Source organism: Bos mutus, chromosome 28, assembly GCF_027580195.1.
Source record: "Bos mutus isolate GX-2022 chromosome 28, NWIPB_WYAK_1.1, whole genome shotgun sequence".
Lineage (NCBI taxonomy): Eukaryota > Metazoa > Chordata > Mammalia > Artiodactyla > Bovidae > Bos > Bos mutus.
The window spans coordinates 7,463,363-7,482,148 of NC_091644.1; the positions used below are offsets into that span (position 1 = coordinate 7,463,363).

Below are 18,786 nucleotides of genomic sequence, written 5' to 3' on the forward strand. Positions count from 1 at the left end.
GGAACAGGATTACTCTGGAAACTGGAGGAAATTCTGGGACGAGTCTGGCATCCCCAGCAGAATTGTAAGACTTCTATTAAATAGTATTTTAAACAATAATCAGGGAAAGTCTGAGGAAAAAGAAGACCAGATGGGATAGAGATGAAAGGGACAGATAAGAGAGGATTTTAAGGAAATTAAAAGAAACGGGAGACTACAAACAACGACGGCAACAACTTGGACTGGAAAAGGATTTCCTAAGCTTGGAGCTAAATCCAGAAGTGAAGGGATGGACTGAGAAATTTCATTTCATGGGAATTTCAGATTTCTGTCCAGTTTACCAAGCAATACCACACTTAAAGATGAAATGACAGATTCAGAAAAACTGAGATAATGTTACAGACCAAAGGTTAATGATTTTTGTATATAAAAAGATTTTAAAAATAAATAAGAAAATAATGAAAAACCCAATAGAATAATAGGCTAATTCAAAAGGCATTAAAAGTGTTCATCCACTCTAGTTACCCAAAGATTGCAACTTAAATGAGATATTTTTTTCTTCTGTAAGTTTTCTTATTTAAGATGAAAAAGTACCACAGTGCTCGATATTGGTGTGGGTGGAGAGAAATCAGCCCTTTTCCAAGGAGCCCTTGGAGGCTAATCTGGTAAACTTTTTCTGGAGAGTGAGTTAGTAGTTATTAATAGTAATAGGTACCAAATCACTAAAAAAATGGTAAAAAAAAAAAACACTCTTTTAATTGGATAGTATCACTGACTCAATGGACATGAGTTTGAGCAAGTTCCAGGAGATAGTGAACAACAGGGAAGCCTGGTGCGATTGCGGTCCATGGGGGTCTCACGAAAAGAGTCAGACATGACTGAGCGACTGAACAACAACAATTGAAAATCCTGCTTTTTTAAATCTACAATTCTATCTTTTGGAATTTATCTGAAAGAAATACTTGCACTACCACACTAAAATATTTGCATGAGGTTTGACAAGAGTGTAAGAGGAGAATCAGTGAGACCCAGAAATTGATGGTGAGGAAGGGGAGGCAGGAGGGACCTAGAGAATTGCTCTTGGAATTTCCCTCTAGAGCAGGTGAGTGCTCAGTAGGGCCATCCCCTGAGACAAGATACACTGGGTTTGGAGGGAAGGCAGTTGATTCAGCAAAGCGTGTTTGGTGTTTCAGGAGCGCGAGCTCAGGGGAGACGTCCAGAGTCAAAGCTGGGTGTGTTTGGAGCTCAGCATGAGTTGAAGAATTCACAGAATCTCACTTGTGTAGGGAGACAGTGGGAGCTGGAGCGTGGGTGATTCAGCGGCTTTCCGAGAACCTGAGAAAGTGACTTAGGCTGGCAGGGTGGTGATTCTGATGCCTAGTTTTGTAGCTTTGACACCACTGAGTGAATCCTGCATGTTGCACTTCAGGCCTGGGAACACTCCGTGGGGATCATCTGCTTTCCCAGTCTTCAAAGGCTGGCTGAAGATGTTTCCAACCAGTTTGCCCAAGAAATACAGAAGGCACTTGTGGGAAAGCCTGCAGGTAAGAGAAGAGCTGTCCTGGAGAACCTCACGCAGAGCAAAACAGCTCTGCGGGCCCCTCCCAGGCCTCTGGCGAAGCCCCTCTGCTTTCTAGGGGAGTTAGAGCAGAGCCTTTGAACATGTACAGCAGGCCAGGTTCTGACCCTGAGGACCCTGGAGAAGAGAGGAAAAGGCCAGAAGAGGGAAGAGAAGGCGAACTTGGGAAAATTTGCTGCTCTTGGGAGGGACACACACTCACACCACTGACCCTACCCTATGTATGTGTGTGATATATATACACACATACACACACAGACGCTGCTCCCTGCAACACGCACACACACACACACACACACACACTCACACACTCACACACACGCACACAAAACCAAAGCCAAGCAAATTTCCTGCTATAGGTCTCCTGACTCACATCCTTTCCTTCATGGAGTTGGACCCCCAGAGCCTGGGCTATGAGGCGGAGAGCAGAAGGAGATGCCAGGCGGAAGGAATAGCTTGAGCATCGTAGATGGAGGACTCCCTGCGACAAAAGGGGCTGTGTGCCATAGGAAGTGGGGAGAAGACACTGGATTGTGGCAAGTCCAGCTGCTGAGGAGCTTGTTCTTATTATTTAGCAACAGGGAGCCATTGATGGCTGTTGAACAGGCATGAAGGCATGATAAAAGCTATCCTCCAAGGAGATTAATGCTGACAGAGAATGGAATGTTTGGTGTAGATACAGGCATCACTGTCGGGCGTGCAAGAGGCGGAGGTTCCGTAAGGATGCTAAGGCATACCTTGGGGAGAGAGGGGCCCAAGTGGAGGGAAGCTGGGTGACCTGGCCACCGCACGGCCTGCTGGTGACACTTTCTCTCCTCCCCACACTGTTGCCAGAGCAAGCACGGGTGGCAGCCGGGAAGCTGCTGCAGTGGAAGGGAGATGCGGACGTGCCTCAGGAAGGTCACCTACTCCTGAAGTCGGTGTATGTGCTCACGGGGACGGATGCCGTAAGTTCCAGGCCCCACTGGCCCCGCCTCCCTGGCTGGGCACGTCTCACCAGTGTCCCAGCACAGGGCAGTGGAATTCCTCCAGGGTGCTTTCTTTCCACGAAACTGACCTACAGCTTTTCCCCCTCGACGCCCCTTGGATAAAGAACATGGACTCCAGAGTCTGAAATCCTGCCTAGTCTCATCCTGCCTTTTCACCTTGTGTGCCACCTTGCACACATTCTTTGATTTCTTTGCATCTCTGTTGTGCTGTTAATTTTAAAGTTAGAGATAATAGTGCTTCCCTTCTAGGGTTAGTGTGAGGATCAGTGATGGGTGATGTGTAGACTACATTTCCTGTGTGTCAGGGCGGGGCTGGGTGCACGCCATGCATTGTGCAGTTAATCCTCCCAAGACCCTGGAATCAGATTGCAGTGATGCTGCGCTGGTGATGACAATCAGGTTTGCCTGTGACGTGCAGCCTGTCTGACTCCATGCTTTAGCCACTGCTCTTTACTGCCTCCTGCTGAACTAAAGGAGCCAGGCCTGTAGGCACCTGCCCTGTGCCGCACCAGAGATGAAAACGACCGCTATTCCTTCTTACCCTCCAGGCCCCATCCTGGCTGTGTTCATCCCACCATGAGGCGGGGACCTTGAGTGGTCTGCCGATGATGGGTGGTCTCTCAGAAGCAGCCCCCAGAAGCTGTGGCCATCAGCATAAAGGACCCAAAGTCCTGTGCAGGGCAGGTCCAGAGGCTCCTCTGTCTAGTGAGAGTGCCCACTGTGAGTGTCCTGGTGCCCAGCCTAGGAGCAGCAGGGAACCAGGCTGGGGTGGTGGCTGCCCTCTGTCTAGTGGTGAACACGGGCATCTGACGGGCATTTGGAGATGGTACCAGGAAGCGGGAGAGGAGCATGGCAAACAGTTGCTCACCAGCGGGAGGACCACCTGCCTGACATTTCCTCTCTGTGAACCGCCTGGACCACATCAGGGACAGTGACCTGGAGCACAGGGTAGGGGCTCTTCACCCGCTGAGGAAGGCCTGTTTTCAGCATGGGCAGTAAAAACCTAAAGCCTTGCTTTCTGCTGGGAGGAGTCTGCCTCCAAAGCAGTGAGAGAGTAAGCAGTTGGCTTTCTGGGGAGATGGTGCAGTTCAGAGCACAGGGAGAGACACCCTGAGTGCGGCCACGCAGGGGCATGTGCCCGATACAGGTGGCAGACATTACCTGCAGTGAAAACCTTTAGGCACCAGCAGCCTGGTGCTGGCCCAGACTGTACATTCTTCCTTTCTTTTTTCTAACGTACCCACCGTGTCTGTCAGCTTAGTCAATAGGGTGGGATATTGTGTGCTTTATATTAGCCACACGCGTGCTCTCTCACACTCATGTATGTGCACACACATGCAGAGGTTACAGTGCAGTGACAGCAGTGGAGCTGCAGGCAGAGCCCGTGGAGAGAGGCCCTGTGACGCTGCACACTCAGGCTGATCCCTCTGTTCTGACTCCTTGTCCTCTGTCTGGCAGTCCTGGGGCTGCTGAGGTGTGTGGCTCTCTGGGTTATTGGTCCTCACCGATAGGGCTGTTTGGGTCAAGCTGAGGTCTTGGATCTGAGCAAGGGGATGGAAAGGGCCCTGATCATGTCCTTAATTCAGATGCTTGAACTTGTTCTCAGCCACCTCTTCCTGACTGAGTTTCCAGTTCCCTCATCAGGAGGAAACCTGTCAAAATCAGTGGTGTGATTGCCAGGAATGCCCTTGATTTCTGCTCTGCAGCAGCCCCCCCCGCCCCACTTTCCTTCCTATCATCTATCATGTAAAAGATACATCTACCTAGCACATAATACACACTTTATGTAAACTTAATCTTCACAGCTGTCCCTCTGGCCCTAAAATTGTCTCCATTCCTAATTGAGAATGTGTCGCCCAGAGAGAGGAAGTGACTTCCCCAAGTTCGTGGCTGAAAGAAACGAGTTGGATGACTTCTCTGGTCTGGGTCTGGAGCTGTGCTCTGCACCCCTGGGTCACGTCTGAACTTCCCTTGCAGGAGACGCTGGGCAGAGTTGCTGAATCTGGGCTCCCAGCCCTGCTCCTCCAGTGCCTTTACCTGTTCTTTGTTTTTCCTCTGGAAACGGATGAGCTTTTAGAGAGTGATGTTCAAGTTCAGAGGATGTTTGTGCAGGTGAGTAGGGGAAGGGCTGGACTCCCTGGGCCTAGGCCAAGCTGCTTCTTGGTCCTCCAACCTGCTTCTCCAACCTCCTCTGGTCTCTCTCTACCCCTAGCTCTGAGCCTCCTCTATTCTCCTGGAGGGCCCAGCTCACCCCTTCACCCCTAGGCTCTGCAAAGGCTGTGGAATCCCGTGCATTTGGAAGACAGAGTTTCTCTCCGCCTCCTTGTATCTCTGTGTTGCCCTTGTTTTCTCTCCGCCTCCTTGTATCTCTGTGTTGCCCTTGTTCTCTTCCAGAACAATGTGCTTCTCCTCCTCCTCTGCTTGGCTGCACCAACTTCTTGTCCTCCAGTCTGTGTTCTAGGGTCCTGCCCACCCTCCTGGACACCTGGAACCTCCTGTCTCTGGCCCCTGCACCTCTGAGAACAAACTCGCTAAGCCCCCTTTGTGTAACTCTATAAGAACTTTCTATATACCAGCCTTGTGCCCTAACCTTACACCCATCACCTGCCTGAGTCCTGTCTTTCATCACAGGATGTGAATGGTATTGTCATCTTCATTCAGCGTGATCTAAAGTACGGTGAGTAAACACGAGTCCAGAGTCCAAGTGGCTCAGTGGTAAAGAATCCACCTGCCAAGCAGGAGACATGGGTTCAGCCCTGGGTCAGGAAGATCCCCTGTAGAAAGAAATGGAAGTTTACTCCAGTATTCTTGCCCGGGAAATCCCATGGACAGAGGAGCCTGGCGGGCTACGGTCCGTGGGGTCACAAAACAGTGGGAATGACTTAGCGACTCAACAACAGTAAGGGTCATAGAGGAGGTGGGTGGGGGCAGGGATTGGAACCCTGGGGATCTGGCTTCGGAGTCTGCATTTAAGCGCTCTGTGGGGTCACCTCCATCTCTCCTCTCGGACCATCTCAGGCCACTGTCACGTGCGGTGTGCTTCTGTCACTGCCCGTCTTTCCTGTCCTCTCTAACTGGCAGAGACTTTTCACATAACTTCTCACCTCTCTCCCCTACCCCTTTACTGACAAGTTCTGCTTTCTCAGCTTCTGGAGTGCTGTGTTCTCCAGAAAACTCCTCTGGCCTCTCCAGTGGAGGCGGGGTACTGTCTGCCTTCCTTCTCTTTGTGCCTTGGCCAGGGTATCACACGGAGCAGGTACACAGGACCATTTGGGAACCACCAGTGCAGCTGGCCACTGAACATGCGTGTTCACACCTGCGCCCATCTTAGACCAATGCTCAAGCCAGAATCCTCGTTACCTGCTGGGTATCTCACGAGTTCTGCCAGATTCCACTTATGCAGGGCTGTCCCCTAAGCTTCACTTGTTAGAAATGTAGGCCTCATTTGCCCACATATAAATCATATTTTAAGTGGTGGTCAGGACACAGTACTGGGTACTTAACAAGTCTTTATTGTGTGGTTTCCACGCGCTCTGCAGGGAATTAATGCAGCCCTGTCTTCAGCGGTCCTCTCTATGTATGGACAGAATGTGAGCCACAGCAATACCACCTCAAGGTTCTTCAGAGTTTCCTTATTTCATTCTACAAAAATGTACAGAGCTCCTCTTGGGTGCATCTCTATACTAGACCCACACCCTCTCATAGAGATGACAGAGAGATAGAGAAGCCAACTGGGGAGAATAATCACATGGATAAAGGAGCAGCATCCAGTTTTTTAAATGCTCTGATGGAAAACTGAGAGATGTGCTTGGAAATGAGAGCCAGGGGACCTGACTTACGGTTGAGCACAAATGGAGACACTTCTGAGGAAATGGCATTGAACCAGGGAGCTGAAGGTTGGGATGGAGATGTGAAGGGGGAGGAGACAGGAGAGGAGGAGAAACGGCTGGCCAGGTGAAGGGTCGCATGGCCACAATCACCGGCCATCTTCAGGGGAGACCAGAAAAGGGGGGCTGTCCCCAGTTCCATGACTATCCAGCTGAGACTCCATCACTGTGCAAAAAGGGGCTCAAGGATTTGGCAGAAAGAGCTTTCTGTATTCGCCAAAGTGGAGGAGGGTCCCCACAAGACCACCAAGAGCCAAAAGGAGAGTGCACAGGGTAACATGAGGGAAGAGGCAGGGCTGGGCCATGCGGAACCCTGAGCCATGTTAGAGCGTTTGGTTTCCATGCCCGTGCACAGTAGGTTTTCAGGAGGTAACCATAGGAACATGGGATGGATGGGGGCAAGAAGTCCAGCTAGGAGGTTACAGGATAGCGCTCGTAATCTTACGGAGAAGTAGAGGTTGAGTGCCAGCCAGGGATCCAGGAACACAGCTCTCTTTTTAAATAGCACCGTTAATTCTGTATTTTAATCACAGGTGGCGTTTTCTGCATGTCTGTGTAATAAGACACCTCTCTGAGTCAAACACTCTTGTGTTATTCTGACATGGAAAGGATAACCACTGCTTGTACTGGGTTAGGAGTCCACATTTTAGCCCTGCCACCTTTTTATGGGTGGCTGTTGACCTTACCAGTCTCAGGCAGAGGGTGATCATCCACAATTCTATCTCTCCTGCTGAGACAAGGAAAAGTAAGGAACAAATTCATTACAGAAAGGAGGCTTCCTAACCAGAGACTTTGTATTTTTTCCCCTCAGATGTTGCTCAACATTTGTGGAGAGGCTCAGAGTCTGGAGGGACTTCTCTCAGGAAATGAACTCCAGTCTCTCATGATTGCCACGACATGTCTTCGAGAGCACAGCTGCTGCTTTTGGAAGGAGCCCACCTTCTGTGTGCTGAAGACCATCTCCAAGGCCCAGAACGTCGGCGTCATCCAATACCTGCAGGGTATGACCCTGGGAGACCAGGGATGGTCTGTGGGCACACTTTCTAGAATAAGACCCTGGGATGCCCTGGCAGCATCAGCATAGATTCCAGGGATCCAAAAAGAGATGAACAAACAGGGTTTTCACTGATGTCTAGTTATGCCTGGTGGGTGACCCTGTGTTACTTGGGCCCACTCGTGACGGGGCTTTTACTCTTCATTTTGATGATCTGTTGGAAGGGAGAGGGAAAGGGCAACTTACTTACTACACATACTGTCAAGCACATACTATGCTGAGCTCATTCGTATATTATCTAATTTTTTGAGCTAGATATTGACGATTAATGCCATTTTGTAGTGAGGAAGCAGATGATTGAGCGCGATAGAAGAATTTGCCAAGGCTCCCCAGCTAGTGAAGAAGAGAATCACATATTAAACCCAAGATGCCAATTCCGGCACCTTAGGCTCTGCTCTGGACAGTGTGTGTAAGAGTTAAGGACTTCGGTTCTGAGGTCAGACAGCCAGGCTGTGGGCTCCGGCCCTGTCCCCCTAGCTGAGTGGCCTTGAGCACTTTACTGCCTGTGTGATCAAGCTCCTTTGTCTGTAAAGTGGAGATAACAACCCCGCTGATCTCACTGGATTGCTGGGATGCATTAATGAGTTGGCATATTTGAAGCCCTCAGATAGTACCTGGCAGTGGGCGCCCCATTGGTCAGCATCCCAGCATCATTACGTGGCTGTGATCAAAGGTTGTACCCTGAGGGAATCAATTCTTCTAGCTGTCCCAGGACTTCCCTTAGCATCGTCTGTCTCCCAAGGACGCGGGTAATGCTGGGAAGCACAGACACCTCTGTGGCCTGCAGAATCTTGGGAAAATGTATTGGCCTCCTTTGAGATGCTGGCCCACCGTGGGGCAGGGAGGGAGGCTCTGCAAGGATAACGTGGTTGAGTAGGTTCTGACAAAAGTCTTCAGTGGACCTTCGCAGCACCGTTGTTCAGCTTCACCAGCTGAAGTGCCTCTTAGGAACACAGCCGTCCGTCTCTTGGGTTAACTCTGAGGGATCTGAGCCTGCCACTGTGACCTGCTTGTCCACGAGCACTTGTCCCATGACTTGTCTTCTTTCTGGGACCCCTTATAATAGAGGGTGTCGGGGGTGAGAGCTGGGCACATGCAAGTCCCCCCTCTCACTGTAACCGAGCCCTGGGATAAAACATCATCCCGTTTCATGACTGAAATTTCCCGATGAAGCTATGGTTCAGCAGTAATAGTGTAAGGCTGAGCCAGGCCTGAGGTGCTCAGCAACAGGCACCCCTCACAGGCTAGAGTCAGAGACCCCTGAGAAAAGCTGCCTGCCTTGGTGTCAGGGGTCTCTCACTGTGGTCATTATTCTCAGCTGGAAAAAAAAAAAAAAGCCATGTTATGGAGATGTAGTCACCTAGAGTCCTGTGCCCAGGGCCCCTGCAGGGGAATGAGTATATTCCATGGGCCTGTAGGCTGAGGAGAAGGTCAGGAAGTGAGCACTAGGCTGGTGTCTCCCTGCCAAGCCGGTGACTCTCAGTGCTTCCCTGCCCAGCATGCAGTCCTGGGAGCATGTCCTTGGCTCACAGGTGAGGGACTGAACATGCCTTATCTCAAATTTTGAGAGACACTTTTCCTGAACACTGGCGTGGCTTTCCTGGCATTCAGAAGAGGCTTCTCCTAACAAAAGAGCCCTAAAAACAGTGATCCATCAAAATGCAAACCCAATGGCATCTTTCTGCTGACTCAATTCTTCCCCTGGCCTCTCACAGCTCTGGGGTAAACGGTGCGTTCCATAACAGGCCACACACCAGCTGGACCGTCTTCCATCCTCTGCCTTGTGGAACACGCTTCCAGGCTCCAACCCTCTGGATTCTTTAGTAGCTGAAACACGCCTTCTTTTGGCCCTTCATCTTCCCGCGTGTTCATGTATCCTTCCCTGCACTTTTCATCAAGCTAATTTCTGCACAGCATTGCTTCCTTAAAGTCTCCTGTGACACTCAGGTCTTGTGTCTTGCCTTTTGTTATCTAATGGACCTGGATTCCTCTGCATGCTGGGAATTAGGGGCAGAGGGCTAAGAGATTTTCATCCTCTTCCTTTTTAACTTACTCTCCATCTGGGCCCCAGAGCGTGGCTCTCAGGATGACACTTCTCAGAAAGGCAGCTTCTTCTTGATCCAAGAGTCAACAGAAGCATTTTAGAAGAATTCTTATTCACATCTTGACATGCAATTTAAAATCAGGTGGGGAGGGAATGACCACTGCAGCAAACCTATTGTCTCTGAGCTCAGCGTGGGTGTGTTTCCTCCTACAGCCATGGATTGCATCAAGATCTCCCTCCAGAACCTCTCCAGGCTTGTTGACACCCTCCCCGCTCCTGAGGTGAGCGAGGTAGTGAGCCTCGTCTTGGGCTTTGTGAAGGACTCCTATCCCATCTCCTCAGCTCTGTTCCTGGAGTTTGAGACCGGGGAGGGCTACCCTCTGCTGCTCAAAGTGTTACTTCGGTAAGTGGCTGCGCTTGGTGGGAAAGAAACAGCGGAGGCTGAGGTCCTCAGAATCATATATGGTGCTCTGGAGAAAGATATTGAGGCTTCTCAGAATGTCTTCTGAAATACAAATCTCCATAGATCGTGTCCAGAGAGACTTTACTGCGAAAGTAATTCAATGTGCAGCTGAGTTTGAAGTTAACTTCTTTAGGAAACCAATGGGCGAGCTCAATAACAGCTTTACCGAGTCCATTTGGTGGCGTATCCTGCCAGCTTGCCTGCTAGTCTGACAGTCTCCTGTCAGAGTCCACACCCTCTGTTGGAAGGCTTTCTAGGATGGCTGTGACAAGCTCTGCCTGTATGCTGTGGGGCTGGAAGTGCCCACAGGTCAGCAAACCCCAGGACTAGCCCTCTACCAATGACTGGTAGAAGCTGATGGATATGCACCCGGCAAAGTTGCCCCTTGGGTGGGATAGCTGTACTTTGCCTTCCAGAGTCCCCAGGAGGACTAAGGTCCAACTGCTCTTGCTTGATAATGTTCCTGTACTGGCTTCCTTCCATTCTCTGTCTCAGAGGGCCTTTCCCTTACTGTTTTTCTCAAATTATTCATCCGTGGGAACCACACAAAGATGTGACTCAGCAAACTCTGGACTAATTTCCTCCACTCTTAATTGCTATGTCATCTTCAAGTTGGGTTCAGGGATTGGATAAACCAAGGGATGGAAGTGAAAGAAACTTGCTGATGGCCTGAACTCTCCCACTTGTTATGGGGAAGCTCGATAAGGGCAAAGCCACAAAAATTCCCTTGGCTTCACTCTGACTATGAGCAGCGTTGCTCATCTGTAGGGTGCAGATTATCACTGTGTTTCACAGATTTTGCTACAGAGTCAGGCTTTTAGTTTAGAGGGAGGACCCGGATAAGGGGACTGAAATCCCAAAGGAATGGGATTAGATGACAACATCCAGAGGACCTTCCTCCAAAGGCACACACAGAATGAACATCTCCATGTGTTTAGTCTGTCAGACTCAGACTTAATCTTAGACTCAGTCGTGTCTGACTCTTTGTGACCCCATGGACTATAGCTCACTGTAGCTGTCCACGGAATTTCCCAGGCAAGAATACTGGAGTGGGTTGCCATTCCTTTCTCCAGGGGATCTTACCAATCCAGGGATGGAACCCAGGTCTCCCGCATTGCAGGTGGATTCTTTACTGTCTGAGCCACCAGGGAAGCCCAAGGAATGTATCTATGAGAATGCCATGTTTTACATGAGTTTGGACCATCATTGACTGGTGACTGCTACCATGGACGTCTCTGTCATAGCAATTCCTCAATATCTCTTTGGTTAAATGGCTGGTTGGTTTTCCCCAGACTTCTTGTGGAAGGCAGGAGGGAAAATAAACTGTCCAGGGAATGTCAGAAAGGACCCATATCGGCTCATTTGTTTTCCTTTTGCCTTAATGGAAGTCACACTGCCAGTACTTTTACTCTTGACATGACAATGAGACTTAAGAGACCATTCTCCATGAGAAGAGCAAGGCAGCCCACCACACATAAGTAGCTGAAAACGAAAGAAATACCCACCCTTGAAATAAGCATGAAGAAATCTAATAAAGTCCAATTATTTCCCATGCTGTTTGTATTGTTGCTCTTCTGAAATATCAAATCTCTCATTTTGGGGTTGCTCTGACCTGTTGGTGCCTGAGGCCCGTACGTTTTGGGGGTCCTTCCATGGAAAGCAGCTCTCCTGTGAGCAGTTGCTGTGGCTCTGCTCAGAGGTTCCTCTGTATACAGAGATATTTCAGATACCTGAAATACAGGTTTCTCTGTATTCTATCTCTGCAAGTCCTTAGATCTAGGGCTGATGCTTACAAACAGTGACTTTTATCCACCCGCCACCCCCCTGCCATGCCTTTCGGTGCTAAACTGGTGGAGATCTTTGGGGTCCTGCCGAGCACTGTGATCTTCATTGCCTCTGCCTCTCTGTGACCAGCACCTTGAGCAAACCTGGCTGTTCTGTCCAAGACATCCAGGGAGCTGGTCTCGTCTGTCCCCACAGGTACGACGGACTGACCCAGAGCGAGGCTGACCCCCACCTGGAGGAGCTCCTCGGGCTGGTGGTGTGGCTGACAACCTGTGGGAGGTCAGAGCTGAAAGTGTTCGACAGCATCACTTACCCGCAGCTTGAAGGCTTCAAGTTCCATCAGGAGGCTTCCGGTGGGTCTGGCTGTCTCTGGGTGCCTTGTGCCCTGACAAGGCGGTGCCGGCCATTTCCCACTTCTCCGTGCAGAAACAAACCTGTGGCAGCTGTCAGTGACCCAGTAGGGCCTGATTCTGTCATGCCTTTGGGGGATTACCTATGTACTGAGAATCTCTCCCTTACACATTTTTCCAAATGCCCTGGGTGAGACTTAGAGGAAATGTTTGCTCAAATAATGGAGACAGTCAGTCTGTGGTTTCCACTCTCACCTCTGACGTGACTTCCTCGGTGACATCTGCTTGTCTAACAGGGGCTGATGGCCCTGAAATAGCAACCCAGGCTCAGAGTCAGTGCCCCCTTAGTTCTATGATATATTGATTGATTGATTGACTGATGAATTCAATCAACATGTACTGATGCTTCTGTCCAGCAGCCACTCTGCACCATGCTGGAAACCACTGTCAACAGGCCAGGTGTCTGTGCCTTAAAGATGCTCTACAGAGACCGAGCTATACATTCCGATGCTCTACATAAACCCCGAGCTATAATCTACTCAGTAACTGGCTGATAAATAAGAACAGTTACATGAAGGGTGGGGTTTAGCTCTGCCTGGGTCAGTCAGGAAACTGCACAGACAGTCTCATTCAAGAGAGGTCTCAAGGCAAAGGATGGGTGGGCCAGGAAGGAAGAAGGGGGATGAAGTGGAGGGTGAAAAGCTGTGAGGCCAGTGTAGGAAAAGCCACTGGATGTGACTCCAGCAGACACACAGGGCAGTGTGTGGACTAGAGAGGAGTTTCAGAAACATTTTGAGTGTCTGAGGCAGGGAGAGCTGGAAGTAGAGAGTTCTGTGAGGATGTGTCTCAAGGGCAGGATAGAATGAGGCTTCACCTTGTATCTGGAGAGAAAAGGGGGGATGGGTTCAGATGGTCTTTTTATTTAATAACTTGTCTAGAAATGAAACTGACTTTGCTTAGTAATCTTTAGCATCATTTGATTTTAACTAATTGAAACCAGTCCTCCAGCCCCCTGCTGCCAATGGAAATATAATGTGAGCCACATTACATAATTTTAAATGTTCTAATTACAAAATTTTTAAAATTAAGAAGAAACAGGTTACATTATTTTTCATAATATATTTTATTTAACTCTATATAGCCAAAATATTACCATCAAAAATGTGATCATACAAATAACCGTTAATGATTTTTTTCATCGTGTTCATTTCTTTGTGCTATGTCTTAGAAATCTGGCGTGTATTTTTAACTCATGGCACGCCTGGATTCACAGTAGCCACGTTTCAATGCTTAATCAGCCAGCACGCTTGGACAATGCAGCTCTAACCTTACTCATAGCCTAGGCAGATGGCTTCTCTGGACTTCTGATAGATATTTACTACAGGAATTAGAAAGTAGAAACTTTAAATGGCACATCCTCCTGATAATTTAACCACATATTTTTAGGCATAGTCAAGAAAAATGGCTTGCAGGATGATTCCTTTTTGCATCTTCAGGGGTGACTGTGAAGAATCTTCAGGCTTTTCAAGTCCTGCAGAATGTTTTCCACAAAGTCAGTGACCCCATCATCTGCACCAAAGTCCTGTCGTCCATCAGGACCATGTGGACCTGGAACCCCCGCAACTTCTTCCTCCTGGAGTGGACCCTGCAGCCCATCTCGCAGTTCGTGGAGATCATGCCCCTGAAGCCGACCCTGGTGCAGAGGCACTTCTTCCAGATGCTGGAGGCCCTGGTGTTCGAGCTGCGTTATGTGCCCCACGAGATCCTGCGGAAGGTGCAGCGCCTGATCCAGGAGAGCCCGGAGTCGCTGTGTACCCTCGTGGCCCTGCAGAGTGTCCTCAGGATTGCTGGTGGCGACCCGCTCTTCACTGACATTTTCCGGGACTCGGGGCTCCTGGGTCTGCTGCTGGCCCAGCTACGGAAGCACGCCAAGATCCTGAGGAAGTCAGGTGCCTCCCTGGAGCATCGGAGGGGAAGTGGGGATGGGCCGGGGTCAGTGTTAGCCGGGCCAGGTCCGTGTGCCAGCCCCACCACCCATCAACAGAACAGAGAGAAGTGAACGTGCAAATGTTGCGTGCTGCCATGAGGCTTAGAGAGAGTACCCTTGGGATCCACGGCTTCACAGAGCAGCCAGCCTCCCTGTTCTCTGTAACTTGCTTGCTCCTCCCCACGATAAGTTGAGAGGGATAGGTGTAACTTTAAGCCAACTCATGGGACTAACTCAGGCCTGATGAGTCCTAAGCTATCAGATACCTCCTGCGCCAGTTATTGTCTGAGTATGTAGATGGGTAGATGGGGAGACAGGGCCTCAGGAGTGCAAAAGGGAAAGGGCTTTCAGAGAGGCCTGAGCTCGGGGTGGGGGAAAGGTGTGGGGTCACCTCTGGGCTCTACTGGAACATGGCCACCTTGCTCACATGGGGCTGTAGGGCCCAGTGGTCTCCCACTTGGAACAGAGGTCAGCAACCAGGGCCTTGCTGGCCCAGCTTGCCCCTCTAACCTTGGGCACACTATTGTGTGCCCTGCTGGGTTGTATGCCTGTGGCTTCTTGGCAGCATCCCCTCGCCTCTGCCTCAGGAGTGCTGGCCTGGGTTATCTTCCTGCCTAACCATGCCCCATACATGTACCTTGGATTTTTCTATAAGCCTTCCAGGGGATTCAGATGCAATTCAAGTGAGAGAGCTTCTGATGTAGGGATTGTAGGGTCACATCTTACAAGTTGGGATGCACACTCCTTTATAATGGAAGCATGATATTCATCTTTCTTTAAGAAGATAGATATTGGACATGTCAATGGACATGAGTTTGAGCAAACTCCAGGAGACAGTGAAGAACAGGGAACCTGGTGTGCTGCAGTCCATGGGATCGTGAAAAGCTGGACACGACCCAGTGACTGAACAGCGACAACAAAGAGGGTAGAAAAATGATGGAACTGGAGATTTGGGGCCATAGCACGTGTGCTTAAAATTTTGTTTTCATTGTTTCTTAAATATGGCAGGAAACAAAGAGGTCAATCCTGGAGTTCAAGATACAGAAAGAGAGCTGACTTGTGTGATGCTGAAAACGGTGGTCACGCTTCTGAAAGGGTCAGTTAGGAATGCAGGTGAGAACGGTACCAAATTCACACTGTGACTGCTTGGGGAGGCATTGGCTATTTCCTGATGATTTATGCCAGTGTTCAAAGGCTACATCCAAAGAATAGCCAACACTATCGCTGTGGCTAATGTCCATTTACTGCTTTATGTCTGCTGATCATCAGTAAATTGGTAGACACATCAGTTGACACTTTTTACTGTTTAGTTTGCTAAATAAGGTTGTGAGTCAAAGAGTTATCTTAAATTTATGAGACCACAGAAACCCCATTTCCCTCAAGTAAAATCTTTTAATATCCTGCTGCACTGACTATAGATGCTTTTATAAAAAGGATTCAAATTGCAAAATATTGTTATCATTTTTAAGAGATATAATTTGATGTGCTTCTAGCCCATGATGGATTTAATAGCTTCGTTCGTTCAAAAAAAAAAAAAATTAGCTTCCTGAGATCATGTGGCTCCCATGTTTAAAAATACATGCATAAAACATATGCATGTATGTTATACTATAAAGCAGATGCATCAACAAAGGGACATGAATGGCTTTGGGGATGTGGTGCGTCTTTACCTGGGGCCCTCACAGGTCAACTATACCAAATGTGAATGACTGTTTCATTATGGTAGAGCATCTCTAATGTGAGACTATAAAAGATTTCCTGGAGATTCTGGTTAACAGGGAGATACATATTCCTAGGTTCCCTCCCAGAGATCTAATTATCAGGTCAAGGTAGAGCCCAGAAATCTACTTTTAAAAGGCCCCCTAGGTGATTCCATGTGAGGAATACCCGGCCCATAATTGGGAAATTCTGCTTCATGGAGTTGACCAGCTCAAATCCACATCATGCCATTTGAATGATCCAGTTACTTCCTGGTTCTTATTCTACATGTAATTACTCCAAAGATCAGTCCCGGGGAAGAAATTCTTAGGATTACTTTTAAACAAAAAACATACCGTTAGCCAAATTTCTTTGATTCTGCTCCCCCCACCCCCATCCCAAGAAACTGCTTATGAATTAAATACATTCTTAAATTCCGACTTGCTTTCAACAAGACTTTAGGCAGAGATAAGAATTGATAAGATAAGAATTGCCATTGGCCCTGGATTAGGGATTATGTGGAAATAAATGTCAGAGGTACATCCAGTTAAAGTTTATACTACTTAGAAAAGGGGGAAAAAAAAAAAAAAGAAAAGGGGGAGGGTGGTTTCAAAAGCAGAATTCTCACTGGAGAAGAAAGAGTTTTCTTTTTAATTCTCAGCTCCATAGTTTCTCTATTCCTCTTCTTATTTTAACAGTAAGTATTAATTTTGGAAAAAAAGTTTCTAATGGGTGGAAAAAACATATACATATGTAGCCAAACATACTTGGAAATTGTAAAGAAAAGCTGCTCTTATAATTGAAACTAAAGTCCCAAGACGCCCACCACTCTAGCAATACTGTCTGTCTGGTCCCCAGTTGTCCTGAAAGACCACGGCATGGTGCCCTTCATCAAGATCTTCCTGGATGGCGAGTGCTACCGGGCAGCCTCGCTCAGCATCTTGGAGCAGCTCTCAGTCATCAACGCCGAGGAGTACATGAGCATCATTGTGGGCGCTTTGTGCTCGTCCACTCAAGGGGAAATACAGCTGAAACTGGACCTCCTGAAGGTGATGTCAAGTCCTCCTTTGTGATGGGCTTTCCTATGGACCTGCAGCCAGTGGTTGGCATTTGCCCATGTGTTCATTCCCTCACTTGGTCACTTATCATGCAGGCAGAGTAGTACTAGCTGCTGTCACACATAAATCCTACCCACTCAATAGCCTGGCACATTAGAGGTTTCTTACATATGGTCCAATCAGTAATTGGGAGGAATGTCATTCAGGGACAACTGTCACCTAGGCCCTAATCCAGCCAGCAGACAAGGGAAGGGAGAGCAGAGAAAATGGCGCACACTCTTTTTCTGGCCTAGAACTGGTGCATGTCCAGTTTTCTTTGGGCAGGATTCATCTGGATGCATGAGGTGCCAGGAAATGCAGTCCTTGGTTGGGCAGTTACTTCCCAGCCACACTGGAAACTATGGAAGTGGAGCCTGAATCGGTGGTGGCCAAGCTGCGGCCTTGTTTAGCTGCCCAGCCTTTAGTGAGCAGCTACCAGATAACCAGGCCTGATGCAGAGTGCCCGGGACACACAGCTGAATGGAACTCAGCCCTTGCTAACTGGTAGCTCTAGCCTAGGACTAATATTAAGTAAGCAATCATGGTGATGCAGCATGGTTATGCCCTGGTAGATGCTGAAAGCAGGCTGCCATGGGAACAGAGAAGTAGAAATTGCCTTGCATGTTTGAGGAAGGGTCACAGAGGAGGGAATGTCTGAAGTGGGAAGAGGAAGCCAAAGGCAGTCAAAGGCACAGGAACAGTGGTTTCACAGGGAGAAGTCAAACTAGGGTGTCACCTATGGACAACAAAGAAAAGCGTATCTATATTTTTTAATAATATTGTTAACCATCATCAAATTATCTTAAAATAGTTAAAGATGGTAGTAAGTACCATCACCCTTACAGCTCTCACAATTTTCTTTCTGTTCCTGCTTTTCCATTGCTTTTGCCTGTGGGGGCTTATGTCTTTAACAAAAACCTTCCGTCTTTCATTTATGGTTGTTTACGAGAAGAGCAGACTGAAATGCACATATCCCCCAGGGAACTGATCTGGGGGCCTGTCACGTCTATGTGCAGAAGAACCCGCATGCAAAGCGCACTCCTGTTGCATTACCATGTTGTACTGGACACTGGTGAATTTTGTATAATACAAAGTTGCTCTCACTTCCAAAATAAAACCCTCAACCATATTTAGCCATGAGATGACATGATCCTTATGGCAGAAAGTGAAGAGGAACTAAAAAGCCTCTTGATGAAAGTGAAAGAGGAGAGTGAAAAAGTTGGCTTAAAGCTCAACATTCAGAAAACTAAGATCATGGCATCTGGTCCCATCACTTCATGGCAAATAGATGGGGAAACAGTGGAAACAGTGTCAGACTTTATTTTTGGGGGCTCTAAAATCACTGCAGATGGTGATTGCAGCCATGAAATTAAAAGATACTTAATCCTTGGAAGGACAGTTATGACCAACCTAGAAAGCATATTCAAAAGCAGAGACATTACTTTGCCAACAAAGGTCTGTCTAGTCAAGGCTATGGTTTTTCCAGTGGTCATGTATGGATGTGAGAGTTGGACTGTGAAGAAAGCTGAGTGCTGAAGAATTGATGCTTTTGAACTGTGGTGTTGGAGAAGACTCTTGAGAGTCCCCTGGACTGCATGGAGATCCAACCAGTCCATCCTAAAGGAGATCAGTCCTGGGTGTTCACTGGAAGGCCTGATGCTAAAGCTGAAACTCCAATACTTTGGCCACCTCATGCAAAGAGTTGACTCATTGGAAAAGACCCTGATGTTGGGAGGGATTAGGGGCAGGAGGAGAAGGAGACAACAGAGGATGAGATGGCTGGATGGCATCACTGACTTGATGGATGTGAGTTTGAGTGAACTCCGGGAGTTGGTGATGGACAGGGAGGCCTGGTGTGCTGTGATTCATGGGGT

At 48.4% G+C, this 18,786-nt stretch overlaps 1 protein-coding gene across 2 annotated transcripts in view; it reads left to right on the top strand.

The window, feature by feature from the left end:
• WDFY4 (WDFY family member 4) overlaps window positions 1-18,786 on the top strand; it is a 250,053-nt gene that overhangs the window by 30,338 nt on the left and 200,929 nt on the right. For both annotated transcript variants that reach the window (XM_070364483.1, XM_005900617.2), the window contains exons 3-11: window positions 1,409-1,523; window positions 2,393-2,505; window positions 4,525-4,659; window positions 7,246-7,435; window positions 9,746-9,935; window positions 11,976-12,133; window positions 13,627-14,079; window positions 15,126-15,230; window positions 16,674-16,864. In XM_070364483.1, the coding sequence (XP_070220584.1) occupies window positions 1,409-1,523; window positions 2,393-2,505; window positions 4,525-4,659; window positions 7,246-7,435; window positions 9,746-9,935; window positions 11,976-12,133; window positions 13,627-14,079; window positions 15,126-15,230; window positions 16,674-16,864 (1,650 nt within the window). The remainder of the gene's footprint in view (window positions 1-1,408; window positions 1,524-2,392; window positions 2,506-4,524; window positions 4,660-7,245; window positions 7,436-9,745; window positions 9,936-11,975; window positions 12,134-13,626; window positions 14,080-15,125; window positions 15,231-16,673; window positions 16,865-18,786) is intronic.